This window comes from Lolium perenne, chromosome 3 (assembly GCF_019359855.2).
Source record: "Lolium perenne isolate Kyuss_39 chromosome 3, Kyuss_2.0, whole genome shotgun sequence".
NCBI lineage: Eukaryota > Viridiplantae > Streptophyta > Magnoliopsida > Poales > Poaceae > Lolium > Lolium perenne.
The window spans coordinates 318,980,608-319,003,634 of record NC_067246.2 but is presented as its reverse complement, the minus strand read 5'-3'; the positions used below and the strand labels follow the sequence as shown (position 1 = coordinate 319,003,634).

Below are 23,027 nucleotides of genomic sequence, written 5' to 3'. Positions count from 1 at the left end.
ACCGAATCCTCGGGTGCCTGCCAACAATCTCATACCATGAAGAAATGCCTTTTTATTTTAGTTTTATTATGATGACACTCCCCCCAACCTTTGCTTACACAAGCCATGGCTAACCGAATCCTTCGGGTGCCGTCCATCAATCACATTCCATGGAGGAGTGTCTATTTAGGTTAATTAATTTGGGACTGGGAATCCCATTGCCAGCTCTTTTTGCAAAATTATTGGATAAGTGGATGAAGCCACTAGTCCATTGGTGAAAGTTGCCCAACAAGATTGAAAGATAAAACACCACATACTTCCTCATGAGCTATAAAACATTGACACAAATAAGAGATAGTAAATTTTGAATTATTTAAAGGTAGCACACGAAGTATTTACTTGGAATGGCAGGAAATACCATGTAGTAGGTAGATATGGTGGACACAAATGGCATAGGTTTGGGTTAAGGTTTGGATGCATGAGAAGTATTCCCTCTCAGTACAGGTCTTTGGCTAGCAAGGTTAATTAGCAAGCACAAGAGTTGAAGGAAACAAACAAATATACATGTGATAGAAACAATCATGCATCTTCCTTGTAAGCACAAACAGTTTTAACTTCAGAATAATACGCTATGAGCTAACAAGAAAGAAAGATAATTAAACAACTACATGTATTTCTCTTTTCTATTTAAACCACAAAGTGTTGTTACTATTGACCAATGCTAAGTTTGCCAAAACCAAATAGATTTATTCAATGCTCCCAAAGTGATACCAATACTAATAACAAGATCAATCATATAATAAGGATTGCAAACTAAAATAAGATGTGCAGTATGTAAATGATGAGACTTCTCATTAATATTCCATAACGATAACTCACACCAAGGGATACATAGACAACCAACTAAAGGAGGGATACTTCCACACTGCAACTCATCTTATATGATAACTTCCCTACTCATGATATGACACTACTTGACAGTAAAAAGTAAAAGGTAGTGATGATGTGATACCGCGGCACTCCCCCAACCTTGGAACAAACCAAGGGGAGGCCAATACCGATGATGAATTACTCCTTCGGCGATGGTGGTGATGAATTCCCGTCATCAGACTTCCAAGGAAGAGGCTCCCCATCAACAAACGACATCTTGGTCTCGGGAATCCTGAAACTAGCAGCATGGCTTATGTGTTTAAACCTGTTTTCATACTCACAGTTCTGATTCTGAACGTCATAGAGTTGAGCTTGGAGTTTGTTGGTGGTGTCGTGAAGTGAGAGGATGTCGCCCCATAGCTTTGCAGTTTCCTTCTCGTGTTCAGCAATGAGTTCAGACACAATCTTGTGGAAGATATCCACCTCACGCTCAGCCATCTTCTTGTATTTGAAGACCTCTTGTTCTAGCTTCTCCATCCTGTCTTCCAAGCTTCCTTCTCCTTTAGGACCCTGGACATCCTTGATCTGCAGCTCCCCGTCAACGAGCAGCAACTCCTTGGGGTGCATCCTCAGCTCCTCCATGTACAAGTTGTCAACGTCCTTGCAGGAGCTGTCCTTCGGAGTTTCCGACGAATACATGATGGCTCTAGATCCGAAGCAAATCCTGGCAGAAACAACTCGAAGCAAAACAAGTCGAGAAAACGATATACGGACCTCCAGGGGTCCGGGGGATTATATAGCAGGAATTTTCACGACAAAAGGAAAGTACCAGGTCGAACTAGAGTCGGAAAGGGGCGACGAGGCAGCCAGCTCATAGGGCGGCGCGAGCCAAGGCCTGGCCGCGCCGGCCTATGAGGGCACGCCCTCGTGCGTCTCCTCCACTCCGTTTCGATCTCGTAATTTTTCATATTTTCCAAAAACAGCAAAAACATTGTTCGGAAAGTAAATCGCGAACTTTTTATTACCAGTACTGTTACCTATTCAAAGTCGAGTTCTGGTGGACTGTCAATTTGACCTTTGATGAAAGCCTCCGGTGTTTCCACTCGAATAACATCAACATCTACATTGTAAGAATCACCTGAGATATAATGCTTGAGTCTTTGTCCATTCACCACTTGTGTGGCATTGCCTTGGAGAGAGCTAATTTTAATTGCTCCTGAACGATACACCTCCTCAACAACATATGGTCCTTCCCATTTCGAGAGTAGTTTCTCTGTAAAGAATCTGAGACGAGACCGATACAATAGGACTTTATCCTCAATATTAAATTCTCTTTTGATAATCCTTCTATCATGCCATTTTTTAACTTTCTCTTTAAAGAGTTTAGCATTTTCATAAGCTTCACTTCTCCATTCATCTAGAGAACTCAATTGCAGCAACCTCTTATTACCGGCAAGTTTAGGATCTTTATTTAATTCTCTAACAGCCCAATAAGCTTTGTGCTCTAGTTCTAAAGGTAAATGACAAGCTTTCCCATAAACCATTTTATAAGGTGACATTCCCATGGGATTTTTATAAGCAGTTCTATAAGCCCATAGTGCATCCTTCAATTTACTAGCCCAATTCTTTCTAGTTTTATTAACAGTCTTTTCCAAGATAGATTTAATTTCTCTATTTGATAGTTCTACTTGCCCACTAGTTTGAGGATGATAAGCGGAAGCAATTCTATGATTAATACCATATTTAGCAAGAGTTTTTCTAAAACCACCATGAATAAAATGAGAACCTCCATCAGTCATAATATATCTAGGAACTCCAAATCTAGGAAAAATAATATCTAAAAGCATTCTTAAAGAGGTCTCACCATCAGCACTTTTTGTAGGTATGGCTTCCACCCATTTAGTAACATAATCAACAGCAACAAGTATATGAGTGTTACCTTCTGAAGAGGGAAAAGGTCCCATGAAGTCAAATCCCCAACAATCGAACGGTTCAATAACAAGAGTATAATTCATAGGCATTTCATTGCGTCTAGAGATATTACCAACCCTTTGACATTCATCACAAGATAAGATAAACTTCCTTGCATCTTTGAAGAGAGTCGGCCAATAAAAACCTGATTGTAGAACCTTTTGTGCGGTTCTATCTCCGGCGTGATGTCCTCCATAAGCACTACCATGACATTTACTCAATATCTCTTGTTGTTCATATTCGGGAACACATCTTCGCAGAATACCATCCACTCCTTCTTTATATAAGTGTGGGTCATCCCAAAAATAATGCCTCAAGTCATAAAAGAATTTCCTCCTTTGCTGAGCTGAAAAGGTTGGAGGCAAGTACTTGGAAACAATAAAGTTAGCATAATCAGCATACCAAGGACTATCTCGCGAGCTCACCTTTATTACAGCCAATTGTTCATTTGGAAAACTATCATTAACAGGAACATGATCATAAGCAATATTTTCCAATCTAGACAAATTATCAAAGAACAGGATTATCAGCACCTTTCCTATCTACAATATGTAAATCAAATTCTTGCAACAGAAGTACCCATCTAATAAGCCTTGGCTTAGCATCTTTCTTTTCCATAAGGTATCTGATTGCAGCATGATCAGTATGTATAGTAACTTTTGAATCAACAATATAAGATCTAAACTTATCGCAAGCAAAGACTACAGCTAACAATTCCTTTTCAGTAGTAGCATAATTTCTTTGAGCAGCATCAAGGGTTTTAATAGCATAATGAATAACATTCAACTTTTTATTTACTCGCTGTCCAAGAACAGCGCCTACAGCAAAATCACTAGCATCACACATAATTTCAAATGGTAAGTTCCAATCAGGAGGTTCAACTATAGGAGCAGTTGTTAAGGCTTTCTTTAGAGTTTCAAAAGCTTCCTTACAATCATCATCAAAAACAAAAGGTACATCTTTTTGAAGAAGATTAGTAAGAGGCTTTGAAATCTTGGAGAAGTCTTTAATAAACCTCCTATAAAACCCAGCATGACCAAGAACACTACGAATACCTTTAACATCCCTAGGATAGGGCATCTTCTCAATTGCTTCAACTTTAGCTCTATCAACTTCAATACCTCTCTCGGAAATTTTATGTCCCAATACAATTCCTTCATTAACCATAAAGTGGCATTTCTCCCAATTTAGAACAAGGTTAGTTTCTTCACATCTCTGCAAAACTTTATCAAGGTTCCGCAAGCAATTATCAAAAGAATTCCCATAGACAGAAAAATCATCCATGAATACCTCTACAATAATCTCGCAAAAGCCATGAAAAATAGCAGACATGCATCTTTGAAAAGTAGCAGGAGCATTACATAAACCAAAAGGCATACGTCTATAAGCATAAGTTCCATAGGGACAAGTGAAAGTGGTTTTCTCTTGATCCTTAGTTTTAACAGCAATTTGTGAAAACCCAGAATAACCATCAAGAAAGCAAAAGTGAGTATTTTTAGATAACCTTTCTAACATTTGATCAATAAAAGGCAAAGGGTAATGATCTTTTTTAGTAACCTTATTAACTTTTTGATAATCAATGCACATTCTATACCCTACAACTACTCTTTGAGGTATGAGCTCATCATTATCATTAGGTACAACAGTCATTCCTCCTTTCTTAGGAACACAATGCACAGGACTAACCCATCTACTATCAACAATAGGATATATAATACCAGCTTCAAGAAGTCTTAATACCTCATTTCTTACCACATCCTTCATCTTAGGAATTAGACGACGCTGAGGTTCAACAACAGGCTTCGCATCATCTTCCATATTAATGGCGTGTTGGCAAATAGAGGGAGAAATCCCCTTCAAGTCATCAAGAGTGTAGCCAATAGCACCTCGGTGTTTCTTCAATATTTCCAATAACCTTACTTCTTCAAACTCTGTAAGCTTAGAACTAATAATAACAGGATATATTTTCTTATCATCAATATGAGCATATTTAAGATTATCAGGCAATGGTTTTAAATCAAAGACATGATCTTCCTTTGGTGGTGGTGTTGTACCCAGATCTTTTACCGGTAAATCATGCTTAGAATAGGTTGACGAAGGAAAATTTCATCAAGCTCATCTCTTTCTTCCCTAAAAACTTCACTCTCACTATTCTCCAAATGTTGCTGCAAGGGATTATTAGGAGCAAGAACAATAGATGCACACTGTTCAACTTTAAAATCATTATTAGGCAAATCAGCTTTATAAGGAGTTTTGGTAAATTTAGAGAAGTTAAACTCATAAGATTCACCAGCAAATTTAGTCAAAATTTTCTCTTTCTTGCAATCTATAATAGCTCCACAAGTATTTAGAAAAGGTCTACCAAAAATGATAGGACAATATTTACTAGCAGCAGAACCAAGTACCAAAAAGTCAGCAGGATATTTAATCTTACCGCATAGAACTTCCACATCTCGAACAATACCAATTGAAGAGATAGTTTCTCTATTAGCCAGCCGAATAACCACATCAATATCTTCAAGTTCACAAGAACCAATTTCGTGCATAATCTCCGTGTAAAGCTCATAAGGAATAGCACTAATACTTGCACTAATATCACATAAACCATAATAGCAATGATCACCAATTCTAACAGATAGCATAGGAACACTAGCTTGCTTGGACTTATTAGGATGTGAAACAATATTAGAAGCATCTTCACAGAAAATAATATGACCATCCTCCACATTTTCAGTCACAAGATCTTTAACTATTGCAACAGCAGGTTCAACTTTTATTTGTTCTTCAGGTTCTATAGGTTTCTTTCCACTTTTATGAACCGCACTATTTATAACAGAGTACTCCTTCATTTTAGCAGGGAAAGGAGTTTTTTCAATATAAGCTTCAGGAATAACATGATCAACAGTTTCAACTACAACACATTTATTAATAGATGAATCAATTTTATCTTTATACAGTTCATGATACTTATCAAAATTCTTCTTAGGCAATTCATAATGAGAGGCAAAAGCTTTATAGAGATTTGCAGCAACTTGAGAATCAAGACCATAAGTAGCACTCATATTACGAAATTTATCAGTATCCATAAAAGCTTCAATGCATTTGTAATCATAATTTATACCTGATTTCCTATCTTTGTCGTTCTCCCATCCTTCAGTATTTTCCTGGATCCGATTAAGAAGGTCCCTTTTAAACTCTTCTTTGTTACATGTGAATGATCCAGAACAAGAAGTATCCAGCAAGGTGTTGTCTTCAAAAGAAAGTCTTGCATAGAAATTATCAATAATAACATTACCAGGAAGCTCATGAATGGGGCATTTGAGCATTAAAGACTTCAATCTCCCCCACGCTTGGGCAATACTCTCTCCATCATGAGGCCAAAAATTATATATGTGATTCCGATCCTTGTGAATTTTACTTGGAGGATAGAACTTAGAATAAAACCGGGGCACAATATCATTCCATTCAAGAGAATCCCCACTATCCAGTAATTTATACCAATGCGCCACTTTACCAGACAGCGATATAGAGAATAGTTTCTTCCTCACTTCATCCATAGCAATACCTACACACTTGAATAAACCGCATAATTCATGCAAGAACAGTAAATGATCTCCAGGGTGGACAGTTCCATCCCCTGTATAACGGTTATCCACTACACGTTCAATAATTTTCATAGGCATTTTGTATGGTATTTCTTCCTCACCTGGCGCCTCATCCACTACCTTTGCAGTAGTAGCAGATTTTCCAAATAAAAACTCAAGAGAAGATCTCTCCATAATGAATTATGGCAGCAGGCAGAAATAAAATCAGCACAAACAGTAGAAATTTCCCTTACCAATTCCACTTACCAATAGCGCTTCACTCCCCGGCAACGGCGCCAGAAAATAGTCTTGATGACCCACAAGTATAGGGGGTGTATCGTAGTATCTTCGATAAGTAAGAATGTCGATCCCAACGAGGAGCAGAAGGTGTTGACAAGCAGTTTCGATGAAGGATTCACTGTAAATGCTCACAGACAAGTATTCAGGGGGTTTTGATGTAACAGATGAATAAAGTACGAGTAAGTAAAGTGCAAGAGTAACAATCGCAGCGAGTGGCTCAATCCTTTTTAGCACAAAGGACAAGCTGGTTTGTTTACTTATAATGACCAAACGTTCTCGAGGACACACGGGATTTTAGTCTAGTGCTTTCGCTACATACGGCTAATTAATCTTCATTGTTTTGATAAGTGTTGTGTGGGTGAACCTATGCTAATGTACCGCCCTTCCTAGGACTAATACATACTTGTGATTATACCCCTTGCAAGCATCCGCAACTACAAGAAAGTAATTAAGATAAATCTAACCACAGCCTTAAACTCTGAGATCCTGCTATCCCTCCTGCATCGATATACCAACGGGGGCTTAGGTTTCTGTCACTCCGGCAACCCCGCAATCGGCAAACGAGTACAAGATGCATTCCCCTAGGCCCATAAAGGTGAAGTGTCGTGTAGTCGACGTTCACACGACACCACTAGAAGAATAACACCACAACTTAAATATCATAACATTGAATATTACTCAACCATACTTCACTACTAACATTTAGACTTCACCCATGTCCTCAAAAACTAAACGAACTACTCACGAGACATCATATGGAACATGATCAGAGGTGATATGATGATGAATAACAATCTGAACATAAACCTTGGTTCAACGGTTTCACTCAATAGCATCAATAACAAGTAGAAATCAACACCGGGAGAGTTTCCCCTATCAAACAATCAAGATCAAACCCAAATTGCTACAGCGGTGACGATGTGCAGCGGTGGAGACGGCGGTGATGATGATGAAGATGATGATGATGGTGATGGAGATGATGTCCAGCTCAATGACGGTGACGATGGCGTCGATTCCCCCTCCCCCCCGGGAGGGAATTTCCCCGGCGGATGTCAGCCCGCCGGAGAGCTCTTTTCTCTCTGGTGTTCTCCGCCCCGCAGAGGCGGCTGTAACTCTTCGCGAGGTACCCTCTGGAGCTTAGGTTTTCGGGACGAAGGCGTACGCGAAGAAAAGGAGGCGAGAGGGGGCTGTGGGCCCCCTCCTCACAGGGCGGCGCAGCCAGGCCTTGGGCCGCGCTGGCCTATGAGGTGGGCCCACCTCGGGTCCCCTCGGCTCCCCCTTCTGGCTCCCTTCGTCATCTGGAAAAATAGGATTTTTCATATAATTTCCGGCAACTGTTGATCTTCCGAAATACTGCATTCTGGCGGCGCTTTTTCCAGCAGAATCCTGGCTCCGGTGCGCGATCCTCCAATAATCATGAAACATGCAAAATAGATGAAATAACATAAGTATTGTCTCCAAACATGAAATATATCAATGAATAACAGCAAATTATGATATAAAATAGTGATGCAAATTGGACGTATCAAATTTCAATACAAATTCCATGACATAATCCTTGCAAGAAGAAACAACGATGGAACGGAGTTTGTACTCAAGATCTTGGATATCTTCATTGGCAAAGAAGGAATCCACTTTTTGCTCCTAGCCATACTCTTACCCTAACCTCATAGGGTTGCCGGAAGTGAGAGACAAACCTAAGAAGACACTCAAGCATGATGATGGAGTATGAGTCTATTGTGTGTCTTGTGGTATTGAGTGATGAGACATTTCGATGGACATGATAGTTCTTTGGAGGAGGCGAAGTGCTTCTTGTGAGAAAGGAGATACAATTCCCCCGGTTACCATAGGAAGGATGGGTGTTGGCACTCGCCGATCTCAAAAGCTACCTTCTATGAGTGTCGGGGAAGGACGAAGTTCCACCTATGTGGAGCCATCTACACCACAAGGCCAAGTCTTTTCCATTGGACAACCAAGTGCTAGATCACCTCTTCCACAACCTCAAGCCCGGCATCAACAACTATGAGGCCATGGCGAGGACCCAAATCATGATGAAGATCAAGGAACCTCACAAGAACCTATCCTTTTGATCTATTCTCGCCGGGGTGCTAAAGCGTCAAGACTCTTTCATAATTCAAGTAAAGTACAAGACATACTCAAGAGAAAGATATGATGGGATCCAACGGTATAGCAATCCCAAGTATCAATTCTTCCCAAATGTGCCCGACAAGACAATGGACTCACTCTCTATCGACGATCGTCAAGGTTTGCCTCTCTACCTTTGTGCTTCTCATCCGGACATTGTGTCATAAGTGGATACTCATACCACTCTTGTGTCATATGTCTAGATGTAAAGCACGCATGAACATAGGGGGAGTGCGGTTTAAATTTATTGAGCTATCCCTCCCCCCATGATGCACAAAGAAACCCAAAGCATATGCCATTCGTCAATCAAGTGACTATGAGCTTCATGTTGAGTTGTAGTCGTGAGTCCTAGGTCTCTATGCGACCTCACACTACCAACCTCTTACACGGTGGCTTCGGCCACCAAACCTCCTCCTCGAGGAGTTTTTGTTCTTTTCTTGCTTTTGTTTTTCAATTCTTCTTTTCTCTTTGTTTCTTCACAGGAGATTCACCAAAGCTTGGCTTTTCGTGATTTGACTCTTGCAAGCTTGGTTGAGTAGTACCTTAACAGTTCCGTCATCTAATCCTAAGCCATCATCTATCTCTTGAGCCAACTCTGTCTAAAATCACAAGTCTACACCAAAATCTGAGTGTCTTTGAGTTTGGAAGCCGGTACTACCGCTTCTCAGGCCGGTACTACCGCTCTGGGGCAGTTATCTGACGAAACTGAACATTATCCCCAGACCGGTACTACCGCCCTAAGTACCGGTATGTACTGGTAAGCGGTACTACCGCTTTTAGGAGCGGTACTACCGCTTGCATATTTTGACTAGAGGTACCGGGCAGGTCGTTTTTCCCAAAACCACCACAAATCCCCTGCCCACCTCGAAGCAAAGAAGCTCCCAACCTCAAGACCTCGAGGAGACCGGCCCCGATCTCCTCCTCCAGCTGCCGCCGGCCAAATCTCCTCCGTGGAGAAGCTTCCCACCTCCTTCTCCGCCATGTCCTCCGGTATGAACCCTAATCTCTCTCTCTAGGGTGTGTTGAACTCCCTAGATGCATAGGCTAGGGTTTGATGGAGATTTATGGTGGAGAAGCCTTCTTGGAAGCTCTACATGTGCGGGGATACTAGATAGCAACAATGTGTGACACTAGATCGATTTTGCCATGAACTCGATCTCGATCTGGATGTGTTGAGCTTAAGCGGTAGTACCGCTCATCCTCGAGCGGTACTACCTGTCAAAGCGGCACTACCGGATCAGAATGGCGGTACTACCGCTCTGACTAGTATCACCAATGTTGCTTGTTAGTGTCCTCTTTTATCCTGATTTTCACGGCTTGTGCACTTATCCCCTATTCCCTCCCAAACATTTGCTATTCATAGGAGCACCTAAGACCCGTGGTGGCAAGGTCAAGCCATCCTCTCATCGTCATCGAGATGAAGACGAGCAAGAGGAGATCATACCGGCAAGGACCACCAAGCGACAGAGGGAAGCTGCAGCGGGGGCAAGGGGCCCTCAAAGATCAATGCTTGATATCAAAAAGGGCCAGTTCATGGAAGTGCGAGGTTCTAATCCTTATTTGCTGCCAAGAAATGTTCGTCAATGCCCCAATAACTATTTTCATCATGTCAACCAAGAGAGGATCTACAATGAGGTCTATGGGGCCAAAGAGTTCAAATGTTGCCCTCAATACTCCATCAGCATGGACAAGCTCAACTCCAACCTCGACTACTTTGGAGAAGCACTAGAGATATGTGATGAACAAGGACTTATACCTCTGATGACCTTCTCTCACGATTTCTCCAAGGAGGTAATTTGCCAATTCTATGCCACGGTTGTCTTTCTTGAGGATGAAGGAGGCTACCGCACCTTAAAGTGGATGACAAGGGAGCATGTGATGGAGGCCTCATGGCAAGACTTTGCTAGAAGCATTGGTTATGAGCTCCCCGAAGACGACTCAAACCCCTTCCGGATTCATCTCCAAGCCAAGCCAATGGCCAAGGAGAAAGTGGCCGATCTCTACATTCGAGGGAGGATGTTGTGTGGAAGCACCAAAGGCCTTCTACCTGTCTACGACATCATGAACCGCATCTACTGCAGCACCATCAACCCCAAGCATACCAACCATGATGAGGTGCATGGGTTCCTTGTGAATCTCCTTGTGCGCACTCATGAGTTGAGGGGCCGCGACAAGCAACTGGACGTCATGGATTAAATTTGGCATGAGATGCGTGATTGTGCATTCCTTCGCAAGATTCCTCAGTACGCTCCTTACCTCATGAGGCTCATTTGTCTCAAGTGGGATCAAGAGGGCCGTGGAGATCTTCTTCAACAATGCTGCCCCAACGTCACTATCCACAAGGAGAAGAGTCCTCTTGTTAAGGACCATGACCTTCCAAGGTTTGGCAAGGGAGCTCCCAAGGACAAGGATGAAGACGAAGCCGATAGCGAAGACTCCGACTATGTGCCCAACTCCGTCAAGACCAAGGGCCTCTTCGCCAAGCTCACCGCTCGCCTCAAGAAGTCCTTTTGCTTCAAGAGGGATCTTGAAGATATGATGTATCAAGCTCATCACGACAACAAGAAGATCCGCCAACGCCAAAAGGCCATGATGAGGCACATGCAACTTCCTGTCTCTGAGGGCTCCGAGGACAACATCACTCCTCCCGGTGAGTGGAAGTCGAAGCTCGTTTGGTCAAGCTCCGAGGAATCCATCCCCGAGCCACCTCATGGAAAGGGCCTTGCTCAAGAAGAAGACGATGATGAAGGCGAGTATGAAGAGGAGGAGGACGTCGAGGATGAGGGTGATGAGAACGAAGATGACGATGACGAGGATGATGATGACGAGTGATTCCCTTGGGGTGTTAGTATGCTCCTTCTCCCTTTTTGTTGTCTAGATGCCAAAGGGGGAGAAGTTGATCTATTAGGACGGGAATTTGCATGGGGATGCCAAGGGCTTGGTGGCTTCGTTTTGGTTCTTTCGGCCTTGGCATCAAACCTTCCCCTAGTTATTCGGAACTTTATTCGTATGTGTGTTTGCTACTCTATTTGTGGATCTCCCGACCCCCCCGTTTGTATTAAGACTTAATCGTTCGTAGCTTAATGGTCTCCATTATTTATCCTTTGATTGGCTACATTGGCTACATCATTCCTACGGAGGCTCTTATTATTATGAGTTTGGGTTTTCTCAAGGCAAAGGTATGGAAAGGTTCACCCAAACTCCCCTATATGCAAATATACTTGCCTCCATAGTATACTTGTGCTACATGATCTTGACATATGTTCTTCTTAGCACTTGTGCTTGGTTTGTAGAATCTAGGGGGAGTTTCTCTCTAGGATGTGTGTATTTGTATACCAATGCATATTCTAAATATGCACACATCTAGGGGGAGCTTCATCTACCTTTGCAAACCAAATACCGTATCATAATATCCGATGAATTATTGCAAATTCGTGTGTTGTCATCAAACACCAAAAAGGGGGAGATTGTAAGAGCAAGATCCATATCCCATGTTTTGTGTGTTTGATAACAACACTCGAACAATTCTAACCGTGCACAAAGTTTGTCATTGATAGGTTTGCAAGATGCACGGTGCCCTCGCCGAACACATTATGATTAGAAGACCGAAGCATAGTTCTTAGGCTTTCTGGTTTTGTGTGTGTGTCGCGAGGTAACATGGTAGGAGAGGAAAAGAGGAAAAAGCTGTTTTAGCCATAGCGGTACTACCGGTACCAGGAGTGGTAGTACCGCTACCCCTACTGGTACCGCCCGAGATACCGCTCTGAGGATTGCACGCGAAACTGTCCCACAGAACAGTTTACGGTACCTTTACGGTACCTTGAGAGGTAGTACCGCTTGCGAGCGGTAGTACCGCCCACGGTACCGCTCAAGTACCGTAACGCGTTACGGTCGTACCGCTGTGGTATCACTTCGGTACCGCTTCGAGTCCAGTAAGGTTTGGACCCTGTTGCGGTACCTCAAGCGGTACCGCAAGCGGTAGTACCGCGATGTGTCCACGTGGACAAGTTCTGTGGGGATTCGAACTCAGAGCGGTAGTACCGCATCCCAGAAGCGGTAGTACCGCTTAGGCAAAAACAACATCTAACGGTTGGATTTGGAGGGACCTATATAAAGGCCTCTTCTTTTCCAGCCCGTTTCAGCTCTTCTCTCTCTCTCTCTCTCCTCCATTGTTGCTGAGCTCAAAATTGAGGGGATCTCCTCATCCACCCAACCAATCTTGCTCATACTTTGAGGGGTGGTGGAGGAGACCCCGATCTATCATTCTACCAAGAGAAAGTTCGTCAATTCGTGGTACTCCTTAGTGGATCTTGGTGGTAGGGTTCCTTTGGTGGAGCATTGGAAGAGCTCCTAGGTGGAGCATTGGAAGAGTTCCTTTGGTGGAGCATTGGAAGGGTTCCTTGGTGGAGCATTGGAAGAGTTCCTTGGTGGGGCATTGGAAGAGTTCCTTTGGTGGAGCATTGGAAGGGTTCCTATTGTGGAGCATTGGAGATGTGCAGCTATGGAAGCTAGCTTGGTGATGTACTAGCTCCATAGGGTGTTGGGAGCATCCTTGTGTGTGGAGCTCGCCCCAACCTTGTGAAGGAATCACCGCCTCGACCGGTGCCTTAGTGGAAGAGGGGGAGCACCTTCGTGGAGCTCTCTCGAGGAAGAAGGTGAGGCCTTCCTTTGTGGTGTGGCCGTCTAGTCTCTTGTGTGAGACTAGCACCTCCTCAACGCAGACGTACTTCCTATTGTGGAAGGAACTGCGGTAAACAAACCTCGCCTCGCCTCCGCGCCCTCCGGTTGTCTCGCTCCTTACTCTTACTATCTTGTTGATTCCTTTACTTGTTGCACTTGTCCTAGCATCATTGTAGGAACACCACTATTGCTGAAGCTATCACATTTACCTTCCGTTGCGCTAAAATTGAAAAAGCTTAAAACTTGTCGTAGCGCCATTCACCCCCCTTGTTCGCTACGATCCATTCAAAGAGGAGCGGAGCAACCGATCTTTTGCGATCAATCGGCCGACTGATCACAAGTATTTTCCTTTTGGAAAGTACCATCGCCAACCATCATGTGCTATTTCAATTTAATAGTAAAGATTCATACGAAAAAAATTACTGTGTCTAGTTTGTTTTAGAGGAATTTAGTTTTTTCAGTGGAATTTAGTGTATTTATTAGTTACTAGGACAATGCCCGCGCGTTGCTGCGATAGAGAAAGATCAAAATCTATTAACATCAAAATAGAAGAAAACAAAAATTGCTCTAGCAACATGGCTGAATAAACTAAATTGTTACAATTCTTCATGAATAATAACGTTTATAAGATGCTCATAGAAAAAGAAAAAAGAACGCATAGTAAACCCAAAGATATGAGTTAGATTTGTGAGATGGATCAATGTTCATTAGCTTTGTCCAGCTCCAATCACAAAGATCAAAATGTTACATTGTGTACTAACTTGCTTTGCCTCTAATGAAACACAGATCAGCACTATCAGTGCACCCTAGATATCACAATACCAGCAGTATCTTTGTGCACAGCTCACATACATGAGGGGCTGAAGAAAATCCCTCGTGCTCTGAGATTCTTCCCCTTCCTTGACATCAAAGGTTCACCGGTCAATCTCATGTGGTCTAGCATGCGTGTCTCTGCGGCGCTACGCACTACTCCCTCTATCCACGAATAAGTGTATATCTAGATTTTGTATTTAGTTAAACTCTTTAAACTTTGACCAAATATATAGGGAAAAGTAGTAGTATTTATGACACTAATTTAGTATCTCGAGATTTGTTTTGAAATGTAGTTTCAAATTATACCAAAATCTCATTATATATGTTTCTACTTTTTTTTTCCATGGTTGGTCAAAACTTAAAATGTTTGACTTAGTACAAAAGCTAGAAGTACACTTATTTGTGGATGGAGGGAGTACGCGCGAGGTTCTGTCCTACTCGCCTGCATGCGCAAAGGGTGGTATGGACCAACCGCTAGAGCACGACGCCAGACGCATCGGCGTGGCACGCTCTATCCTGCCCGCCATGATTCATCTGGTCCAACGTCATATGCCCATCATGTACTCTTTGTAGGTTTTCTAGAGGCCAGCGCATCCTAAACCCCGGCTGCAAGCCTGCAAGATCTTGGGTCTGGCTCCCACAACTCAACCAATTACTACGCCGCTCATGGTATCGATCTAGGAGTAGATCACCCAGGCCAGCATTGCACACCAGGCAGCAGCAATGCCGCATCTTGTCGATCATGGACTGGCGGCGAGCATATGCCGATAAGGGAGGCGGCTGCGAAGCAGAGGAAGAGCCAACAGATGAGGTCGCCAGAGCCAGTGTCACTGAGTGCGACGTGGCGAAGAGGGCCGTGAGGCTAGAGCGCCAGAGTATAGCAGAAACGTGAGCCCGTCAGCTCCAGCAGGTTCAGGAGGCACGCCGGCTTGGACCAGCGCCATAAACCAGGAAGGGAGGGGATAGAAACGAAACCCGTTAGAACGGGCTCGAAAACACCTCTCGGTACTTCTGATCAGGGCATCCGGCCACGATTGGCACAAGGGGAAGAAGTAGGTGCTCAAACTCTATATCAGATGGCGACGAGACCTCCGACCGAATTTTGATGGCTTTTACGTGTCGTCCATGCATCCTCATTGGCGAGCTGAGCAAGGCACATCCAAAGCCGCACGGCCGGCGCCAGGCCACCAGCTGCTGCCAGCTCTTCCCTGGACCTGGCGTCTTCTTTGAAGTTCGAGAAGTGTACTTCCAAGTCAATCACGTCGGTGGTGATTAGTGGTGCTTCCATTGGCGCCAGAAGGGCCTTGGTGGTGTGCATGTCAAGATCTTCAGCCTCCCGCTCCAGGATGTGAAGCTCCGGTGAGGGTGGCGGCAACCTCTGCCGCGACGCGGATCGAAGCGCTGGCAGTTGGAGCTGACAAGCGGATCATCGATTTTGTCTCCGTTATGGTGAACTTGTATCGACGGCAATGATCGCTGACAAATTTATTGGCTCAAAGCAGTCAAGTGGCCGACTCGAATCTATTAGCGATGCTCAAATTCAGAATCTAACTCCAACACGGTTGTAATCTCCCAGAATAAGTACTACAGGGCTGAACGTTCACATGCGGTTTAGTGGCGTTTGTTGCGGGCAAGAAAGGAAACGTGGCGTTTGTAATCTCCCAGATTATACTACAGATACGCACCGATAGAAATCCTTTACGAACACGATCGCTGGCGAATAGGGCGGAGGAGACGTACCAGAGCCCAGGCATCGAACAACGGATACCATAGCGATCTATAGAAGGATGGACCAAACCGGACCGAACCACGGATACCATAGCGATCTATTAGGTATAGATAGTCGCACTAGGTTATAATATAAGGCCAGCCCGTTTGAAGCCTCCTCCTCGAAATAGGCTTTCGCCCCGCTATATTAATATAGCACCGAACTGATACAAGATAGAGACCACCGCTGGGGCAAACAGCACAACAAAGCCCAGAAGAAAACACAAGAAGAAGAAAAAAGAAAGAAAGGATGACAAAGTCGGATCGACGAAAACGCTGATGATCCGCAACCGCTGCGCCCTCCGGAAGATTCCCACCACGAGCTTAGCCCTCCGAAGCGCCGCATACCAAGGCAGCACCTTCAAGAAGGGATGCGACGATGACGACGCTGCTGCCCGGACAAGCCTAGGGTTTCCCCCGGTATGCGGAAGGGAAGTGGGAAGGGGAAACCCCGACGCCCCTCAAGAAGGAATGGTGGCGCCCGCGAGCGTCACCGCGTCGGTGTCGGCCGCTGACAAGGAATTCTCCCGTCCCCCAAAGTCCCACGGTCCCGGACACTCCGTCATGCTCCGCCAACCTTGCCGCCCACCAACTCGCGCCACCACGGTCACGCAACCACCACCGCCGTCTCACCGTGACCCACTGACGAAGACCGACGAAACCGATCGGAAACACCCCGAGCCGAGGAGAGCCTGGGCAGCAGCCACGCGGGAGGACGCAACCTCCACCGCCAGCTGCGGGGACAGACCGGACGTAGCTACAGGAGCAAACCAGGCCCCTCTGGCCCGGCCGAGCCCGCCGAGCTTGTGAAGCTCCCGTGGCCGCGCTGCAGTCCACGTGCTGCCGTCCTAGCCACCCTCAGCAGGAAACGCTCCACCAGCCGCCGGGAGCAGGCCTCGGGATGCCAGACCAGGCCCGCCCAAGCCCAGATGGGGCCCAGACAGGCCCAGATCTGGGTCAGGGCTGCGCCGCCCTCGCCGCCGCTGACCACCCTGCCGCCCCGCCGCCAAGGGGCCGCGCCGTCGCCACCATGTCACCCAACGCCGCCGCCACCCGGGAGGAGCGCCGCCGCCGCCGGAACCCTGCCCACCGGAGCGCACCGCCGCCAGCACCGGGCGACCCCGCGTCGCCCGCCTCGCGCGCGGGTAGGAGCATGCCCGCCGCCGCCGGCACCGCCCGGGGCTTTGCCCGGACGGCCTGTGCCGACGGCGGCGAACGGGGAGGCCGGAGGAGGGGGTCGAGGGGGCGCTAGGGTCTGGGGGCCCTCCTGTCGCCCGCGGGGAGCGACAGCGAGGGCCGGGAGAGAGGAGGGGAACGGGGACGGAGGCGGGGACGACCGGCGGCGGCGCGGGGCTGGGTGCGCGGAACCCTAGTCGCGGGAGTGCTGAGGGTTTGAAGGTCTGTTCCCGGGACAAATCCGCCCGTTTGAAGCCTACTATTCCATCCCATAGTTGTGTACCGGATAAGCCCATCCTCTCGTTGCTGGGACGGATCGGGAACCAGGACGAGCTCCTGCCCGGCGACCATGGCGGCGACCGTAACAGTTGGAGCGAGGCCTCTCCTCCCTGGACTCCCCGACGAGATCGTCGTCTGGGAGATCCTTCTCCGCCTGCCACCCAAATACCTACTCCGCTGCCGCGCCGTCTGCTGCGCCTGGCGCACAGTCACCTCCGCCCGCGACTTCCTCCTAGCACACCACGGACGCCAGCCAAGCCTTCCCATCTTCTCCGGCGACAAAGCGTGGATCCTCGGTGTCCACCACCACAACATGCTCGCCTTCGACCACCGGGCCGCCACTGAGGACGACCAGCTCCACGCCATCGCCCGGCTCGACGAGGCCTTCCTACCGTTGGACTCCTGCGATGGCATGCTCGTTCTCATCAATCTCGCCAGGGTTGGCTCGAGCTCCTGCTTCTCCATCTGCAACCCAGCCACGCGTCAGCATGCTCTCCTCGGGCTACCATGGGACTTCAGCGTCACCGGGATGTACCTACACCGCCCTACTGGCGAGTACCGTCTATTGCTGCAGCCGCGGTGGTGGGGCAAGGTAGCACCTATATACCACATTGGCTTCTATGTCTTTGCATTGGGCTCCGACCAGCCGCCGAGGTACATCGGGTGGCCGCAGACGTCGTTGGGACTCTTGGGCGTGCCTGTCCACATGCGTGATAGCCTGCATTGGTGCCCGGTGTATTGTCCGAGTGAAGGAAACCAATCGCTGCTGCATGAACGCAAACTGGTAGTATTCGACACCATAGCTGAGTCGTTCCGGCGGATGCGTGAGCCAACCGGTCACGGCACCCCAAATCTCTTTGACATGGATGGCACCCTCGGCATCTATACATGTAACAGTTCCAGTGAAGCTATTGATATATGGGTGTTGGAGAGCTACGAAAGCGAGGTTTGGGACTTGAAGTACCGAATCAAATTGCCGGTTGCCATAATCAGGAAGGAGTTTCAAGACTGCGGTGACTTTTGGGAATGGGATTTCGATGTTGTTTCGGTGAATGGTGGCGTGCTCTTACTGGTCATGGTTGAGGAGTGGCTGCTCTACGTCGACGGTGATGGCAAATTGGTCGACGGTGATGGCAAATTGGTTAACCGTTTCTATCGTCATTGTCGAGGCCTCTCTGTGTCTGAATGTCGGCTCAAACAAAGTCTTGTTCCGCATACCTTCTTTCCGGCTCTAGAAGGTTATGCTGTGAATGCTTCGCCTTTCATCGGATCTGTTAAGTGAGTGGCGTTTCTTAACGGCCTAGCTGGTATCCTTTTAAGATGCAACATATATTTTTAAGATGCAACATATATAAATTGGATGAATTATGAGCCTGCTGGCTTCTTCCTCTTTTTTTGTGTTGATGTATATAAATTTATTGTGATCAGAAGCTCTGAATATTCTATGCTCCTCTTGGTATGACAGAAGCTCCCAGTGTTGTGTGCTTGCATGAATCTCTATGCTTGTCTTGCTACCCATTCGGGCTTAAGTGACTACTTTCTGTGTTCATGCTAAACCAAAAAGTCATTTGGCCTTTCTTTTGAAATACTTGCCTACTAATCTGCCTCATGTCTCTATTTTATTTGGTGGATGAATTGACTTGGTTTTATTTTAATTATCTTGGTGTTTTCTTAGTACTTAATTGTTATCCATCTATATGCATGCCCCATGTCCCTATTCCTTGAACAAGAATGGACTTTAATTTATTTTCTAGTTAGCTTATAAATATTTTACTGTGTTCTCCTTTTCTATCCTTTGTTGCAGCTGACGATGTAAAGAAGCATATTTTTCTTGTTTGTTGACTTGCAAGCTGCATCTGCTTAAATGATTGCATCATAGTCAACATATTATTGAAATGGTCTCTTATAACTGATTTGTGGATACTGGATAGGAATACGATCGTCCTGCACTCTGGCACTCTTCTTACCCAGATCCAGGAGTTGTGTTTTTGGTGCTGCTTGTATTGCCTTCACTAGGTTATGGACATGCGAGAGTGGATGTGATTTTGAGAACCCATCATAAGCTGTTAACTTTGCCGTAATAGATTTTGTCCTTCTTGGTGCCATCCTCTTTGTTTTTCTCCTTTGTCCGAAGCTAACATCATCATCTACCGCCCTTCCTCACAGAACTAGAAAATTCAGAAGTTTTCACATTCACTTGATAAGTTACTAGTAGAGTTTCACCTTTAGCCTGTGTGGTCTCCAGTACAGGTTTGACACATCCTCCTCTTTTTTTTTTGTGTGTGGGATGCTATCAATTTTTCTTCTTTGAAACTTGCTGGTCAACAGTTTTGGGGATGCGTTTTTACTAAACCTTTTATCACCAGAATTTACACTATCGATGTACTTATGCAGCTTCCTCAGCTTTGATCAGTGTTGCCTTGATCTTCTCTACATTCTTTTCACCCCCACCCTTCTTAAACATCATCCTTGCAAGATATGCAAATAAATATTAATTGACTCCAACTAGATTATCTAGATTACAATCCCATGGTGAGAATTATGTCCTTTCAAATTCAGAAAATGTGAGATCAGTCTTTGGTTCACGGAACCTGAGTAGTCACCACTCACATCACATGCACCAATGGAAGTGCAATTCACACTGTTTTCTTTTGCAGGGAATTCACACATTGGTTCAGTTATTAAAAAACTAAAAAGTTGAACTTCTTTAACATCGATGATGTGTTCATTTTGTGTTGCTACTGACATATTTGTGGTACATCTATATTATCTAATTCCAAGCATTTATATGTTTATTTATTTTCCAGGGAAAATCTTTATTTACTTACCAATTGGCAATCTGCCTCCTTATGTACTTGGTTCTTGAACTGAAGAATGGACTTTACTGTTTCATGATAGTCTCCTTTTTCTGAGAGATTATCTTGCACCTGATTCTTGTAAATGCTTGCAGCGCTACTTGCATCAGCCTATTTATCTCCACATATCAATTACATCTCGTTCGTTATGGAAACATGGTTAAGCAAGCAAGAGTCCACGCTAGCAGACATGGTTATTTTTGTTTCCTTGCAAGCAGTCGTATTTTCGCCACGCTAGCAGTCATCACTTTGTAAGAGCATCTCCAAACAGTAACCGAAAATTTCGGAACCTAAAAACCTATGTTCATTTCGGAACCTAAAAACCTATATTCAGTCTTCCCAAATCGTGGGGAGGAAGATTTTGCAGCTGGCGCGGAATAGAACCCGTAAACACAAACTAGAAAAACGCAATTCAAATATCACGGAAAAATTCGTCGACGATCATATATATAGATGGTAGTTTGATGCTCCGATTGAGCATCAAAAGTAACATAATCGTTACTGAAAACCTAAATTAGCTAGTAGTCCTAACCGCGTGCGGACTAATTTCGAGCAAAAGGAGGCCCAATTATCCTCTGCGCACGGCGGTACCGGTGGTGGCGGAGCTCGAGCGTCGACGCGGAGGATGACGTCGACGCGGAGGCCGGTGAAGAGCTTCATTCGTCGGAGTCAAGCTCGACCATCTCGGGCTTGACACGGCGGGCGCGCTCCTCTCGACGCGCCGCCTTGTACTCACGCACTTGGCGGACGACGTCGGCCTCCTCCCGGTGGAAGAGTGTGCGGGCCTTCGCCGCCGAGATCACGTCCACCTGCGCGACTACGGCGTCCTCCTCGTCGGAGCCGTGCACGTAGTCTCCCACGCGGGGACGAGCTCCTCCTCGTCGGAGCTGTCGTACACGGACGGGCGCGGTGGGCGGCACGAACCGCCGGACGAGGAGCCCTCTGACCGGTTGAACTTCCGGTGCTCCGCCTCCGTGCGGAACACGAGGGCCGCGGCGGCGAGTCCCCGCAGTCCAATCCCACGCTGCCCCGTGCAGAGCCACCACGCGAGGCCATGGTGCCGCGGAACGGAGGCAAAGCTAAGCTTCTACGCACTGGATTGCTCACTGGCGGCGGAGAGAGTGGTAGCAGCGGAGGGGAGTAGGGTTTGGAAACCGAACTCCCCTCCACGGCCCATTTTAATACGGGATGGCCGCCGAGTTTCTCGGGCCCTCGAACTCTGTTTACGGACCAGGCCACGAGTTCGGGTCCTGTTCTGGCACCTATTTCAGTCTGAACCGTAAACTCGCCGGAATTTTTCGGTTCCGGTCCCTTTTTCAGTACTGTTAGAGATGCTCTAACATTGGTTAGTCTGCTGATGGGAAGGTCCTTTGGGGCTTCCATGCCTTTCTATTGCCTTGTTTGGAATTATCGCAACCATCTTATCTTAAGTGCACCGTTGCAAGGAAAACTGTTTCATGTAATTGTCTCATGGTCATGCTCCATATAACAAATGCTCAGGTCTCGGATTGTGTTGTTGTGAGGTTGCTTTCCATGAGCCATGTTCATTTTCATTTGCGAGTGGTGCAAGTCAATCGCCCAGTTCGGTTGCCTTTTTTAATCTCCTTTTTGATCGGTAGGTTCATATCCTAAACTATTTCAATTATTGAGAGGAAAATTATGTGGCAATACAGTTGTATAGCAAGTTACTGTGATCATTTGCTACTGTTTGTATCACATGGCATTGAAAGATAACTGATCATTTTTCATTGCAGGGGCAATTGCTCAGCTTCTCAAACTGAGGCTACTCAACTGCCTATTCTTCTGTTGTATGACCGTTTTGGAGTGCCTAGTTATTTTTTACACCATGGGTGTACAGTATATTATTGTATTCCAGCATCTGGGATGCGATTGATAAGCGTGATTGTCCTCTTGAACCGCATTGTGTGCTCTTTGGGTACATAGTTGCAGTTAAGCTAAGCTTTGCTGAATTAGAAGAACAAAAGTATAGGAGTAGTTTAACCACTAGACCGCCACAGGCCGTGGACTGCATCTTGCTGAAGCTAGACTGACTGAGTGGGAACAACCGAGGTTTGCCAGAGTTTGTGTGATTTTCATTCATATCCCGAGGTTACATAATTGCTCCCCACCTGCTATTTAGTTTAGATTTAGATGTCTTTTTTGGAAGGAACACATTCTGTATACATTTCAGCAACTAGCAAGCACAACAATACAACACGATCCTTGGCTACAAGATTGGACATGAAAAAACAGGGTCATCTCTCAGCCATATGGTTTGGGGTTCACAACTTCACACACCAGTTTCACGTAAGATAAAAATAGTTTATAAAATGAGGTTTAGAGAGTATAAAGTATAAATTGGTACGTGTATATTTTGTAAATAAATATGCTCCGCTGGATATGAGAATTTATGAAAAACAATTGTTTAAATGTTGTGTATGAAATAAAATATTCAAGCAACTTTTGAAAATTGTTTGGATCGAAAAAAAAATGTTCTATGCCAAAAACCTGAGCTAGGCCCAGCCAAGTCCACTAAAAAATGTTGTACAAAGAAAGTTGTTTTGATAAAACCTGAGAGCTAAGCCCAGCCCAAGTCCATTCACGTTGT

The 23,027-nt window shown here is 45.6% G+C and overlaps 1 protein-coding gene across 1 annotated transcript; it reads left to right on the top strand.

Moving 5' to 3' along the window:
• Positions 1 to 17,634: 17,634 nt before the first annotated feature.
• LOC139838261 (F-box protein At5g18160-like) lies at positions 17,635 to 18,846 on the top strand. The gene has a single exon (XM_071827653.1). It carries the CDS (start codon positions 17,635 to 17,637, stop codon positions 18,844 to 18,846), a length of 1,212 nt encoding a protein of 403 aa, XP_071683754.1.
• The last annotated feature ends 4,181 nt before the right edge of the window (positions 18,847 to 23,027 follow it).

Coding starts and splice junctions, on each gene's coding strand:
- LOC139838261 (XM_071827653.1), top strand. CDS start 17,635: ATGGCGGCGACCGTAACAGTTGGAGCGAGGCCTCTCCTCCCTGGACTC.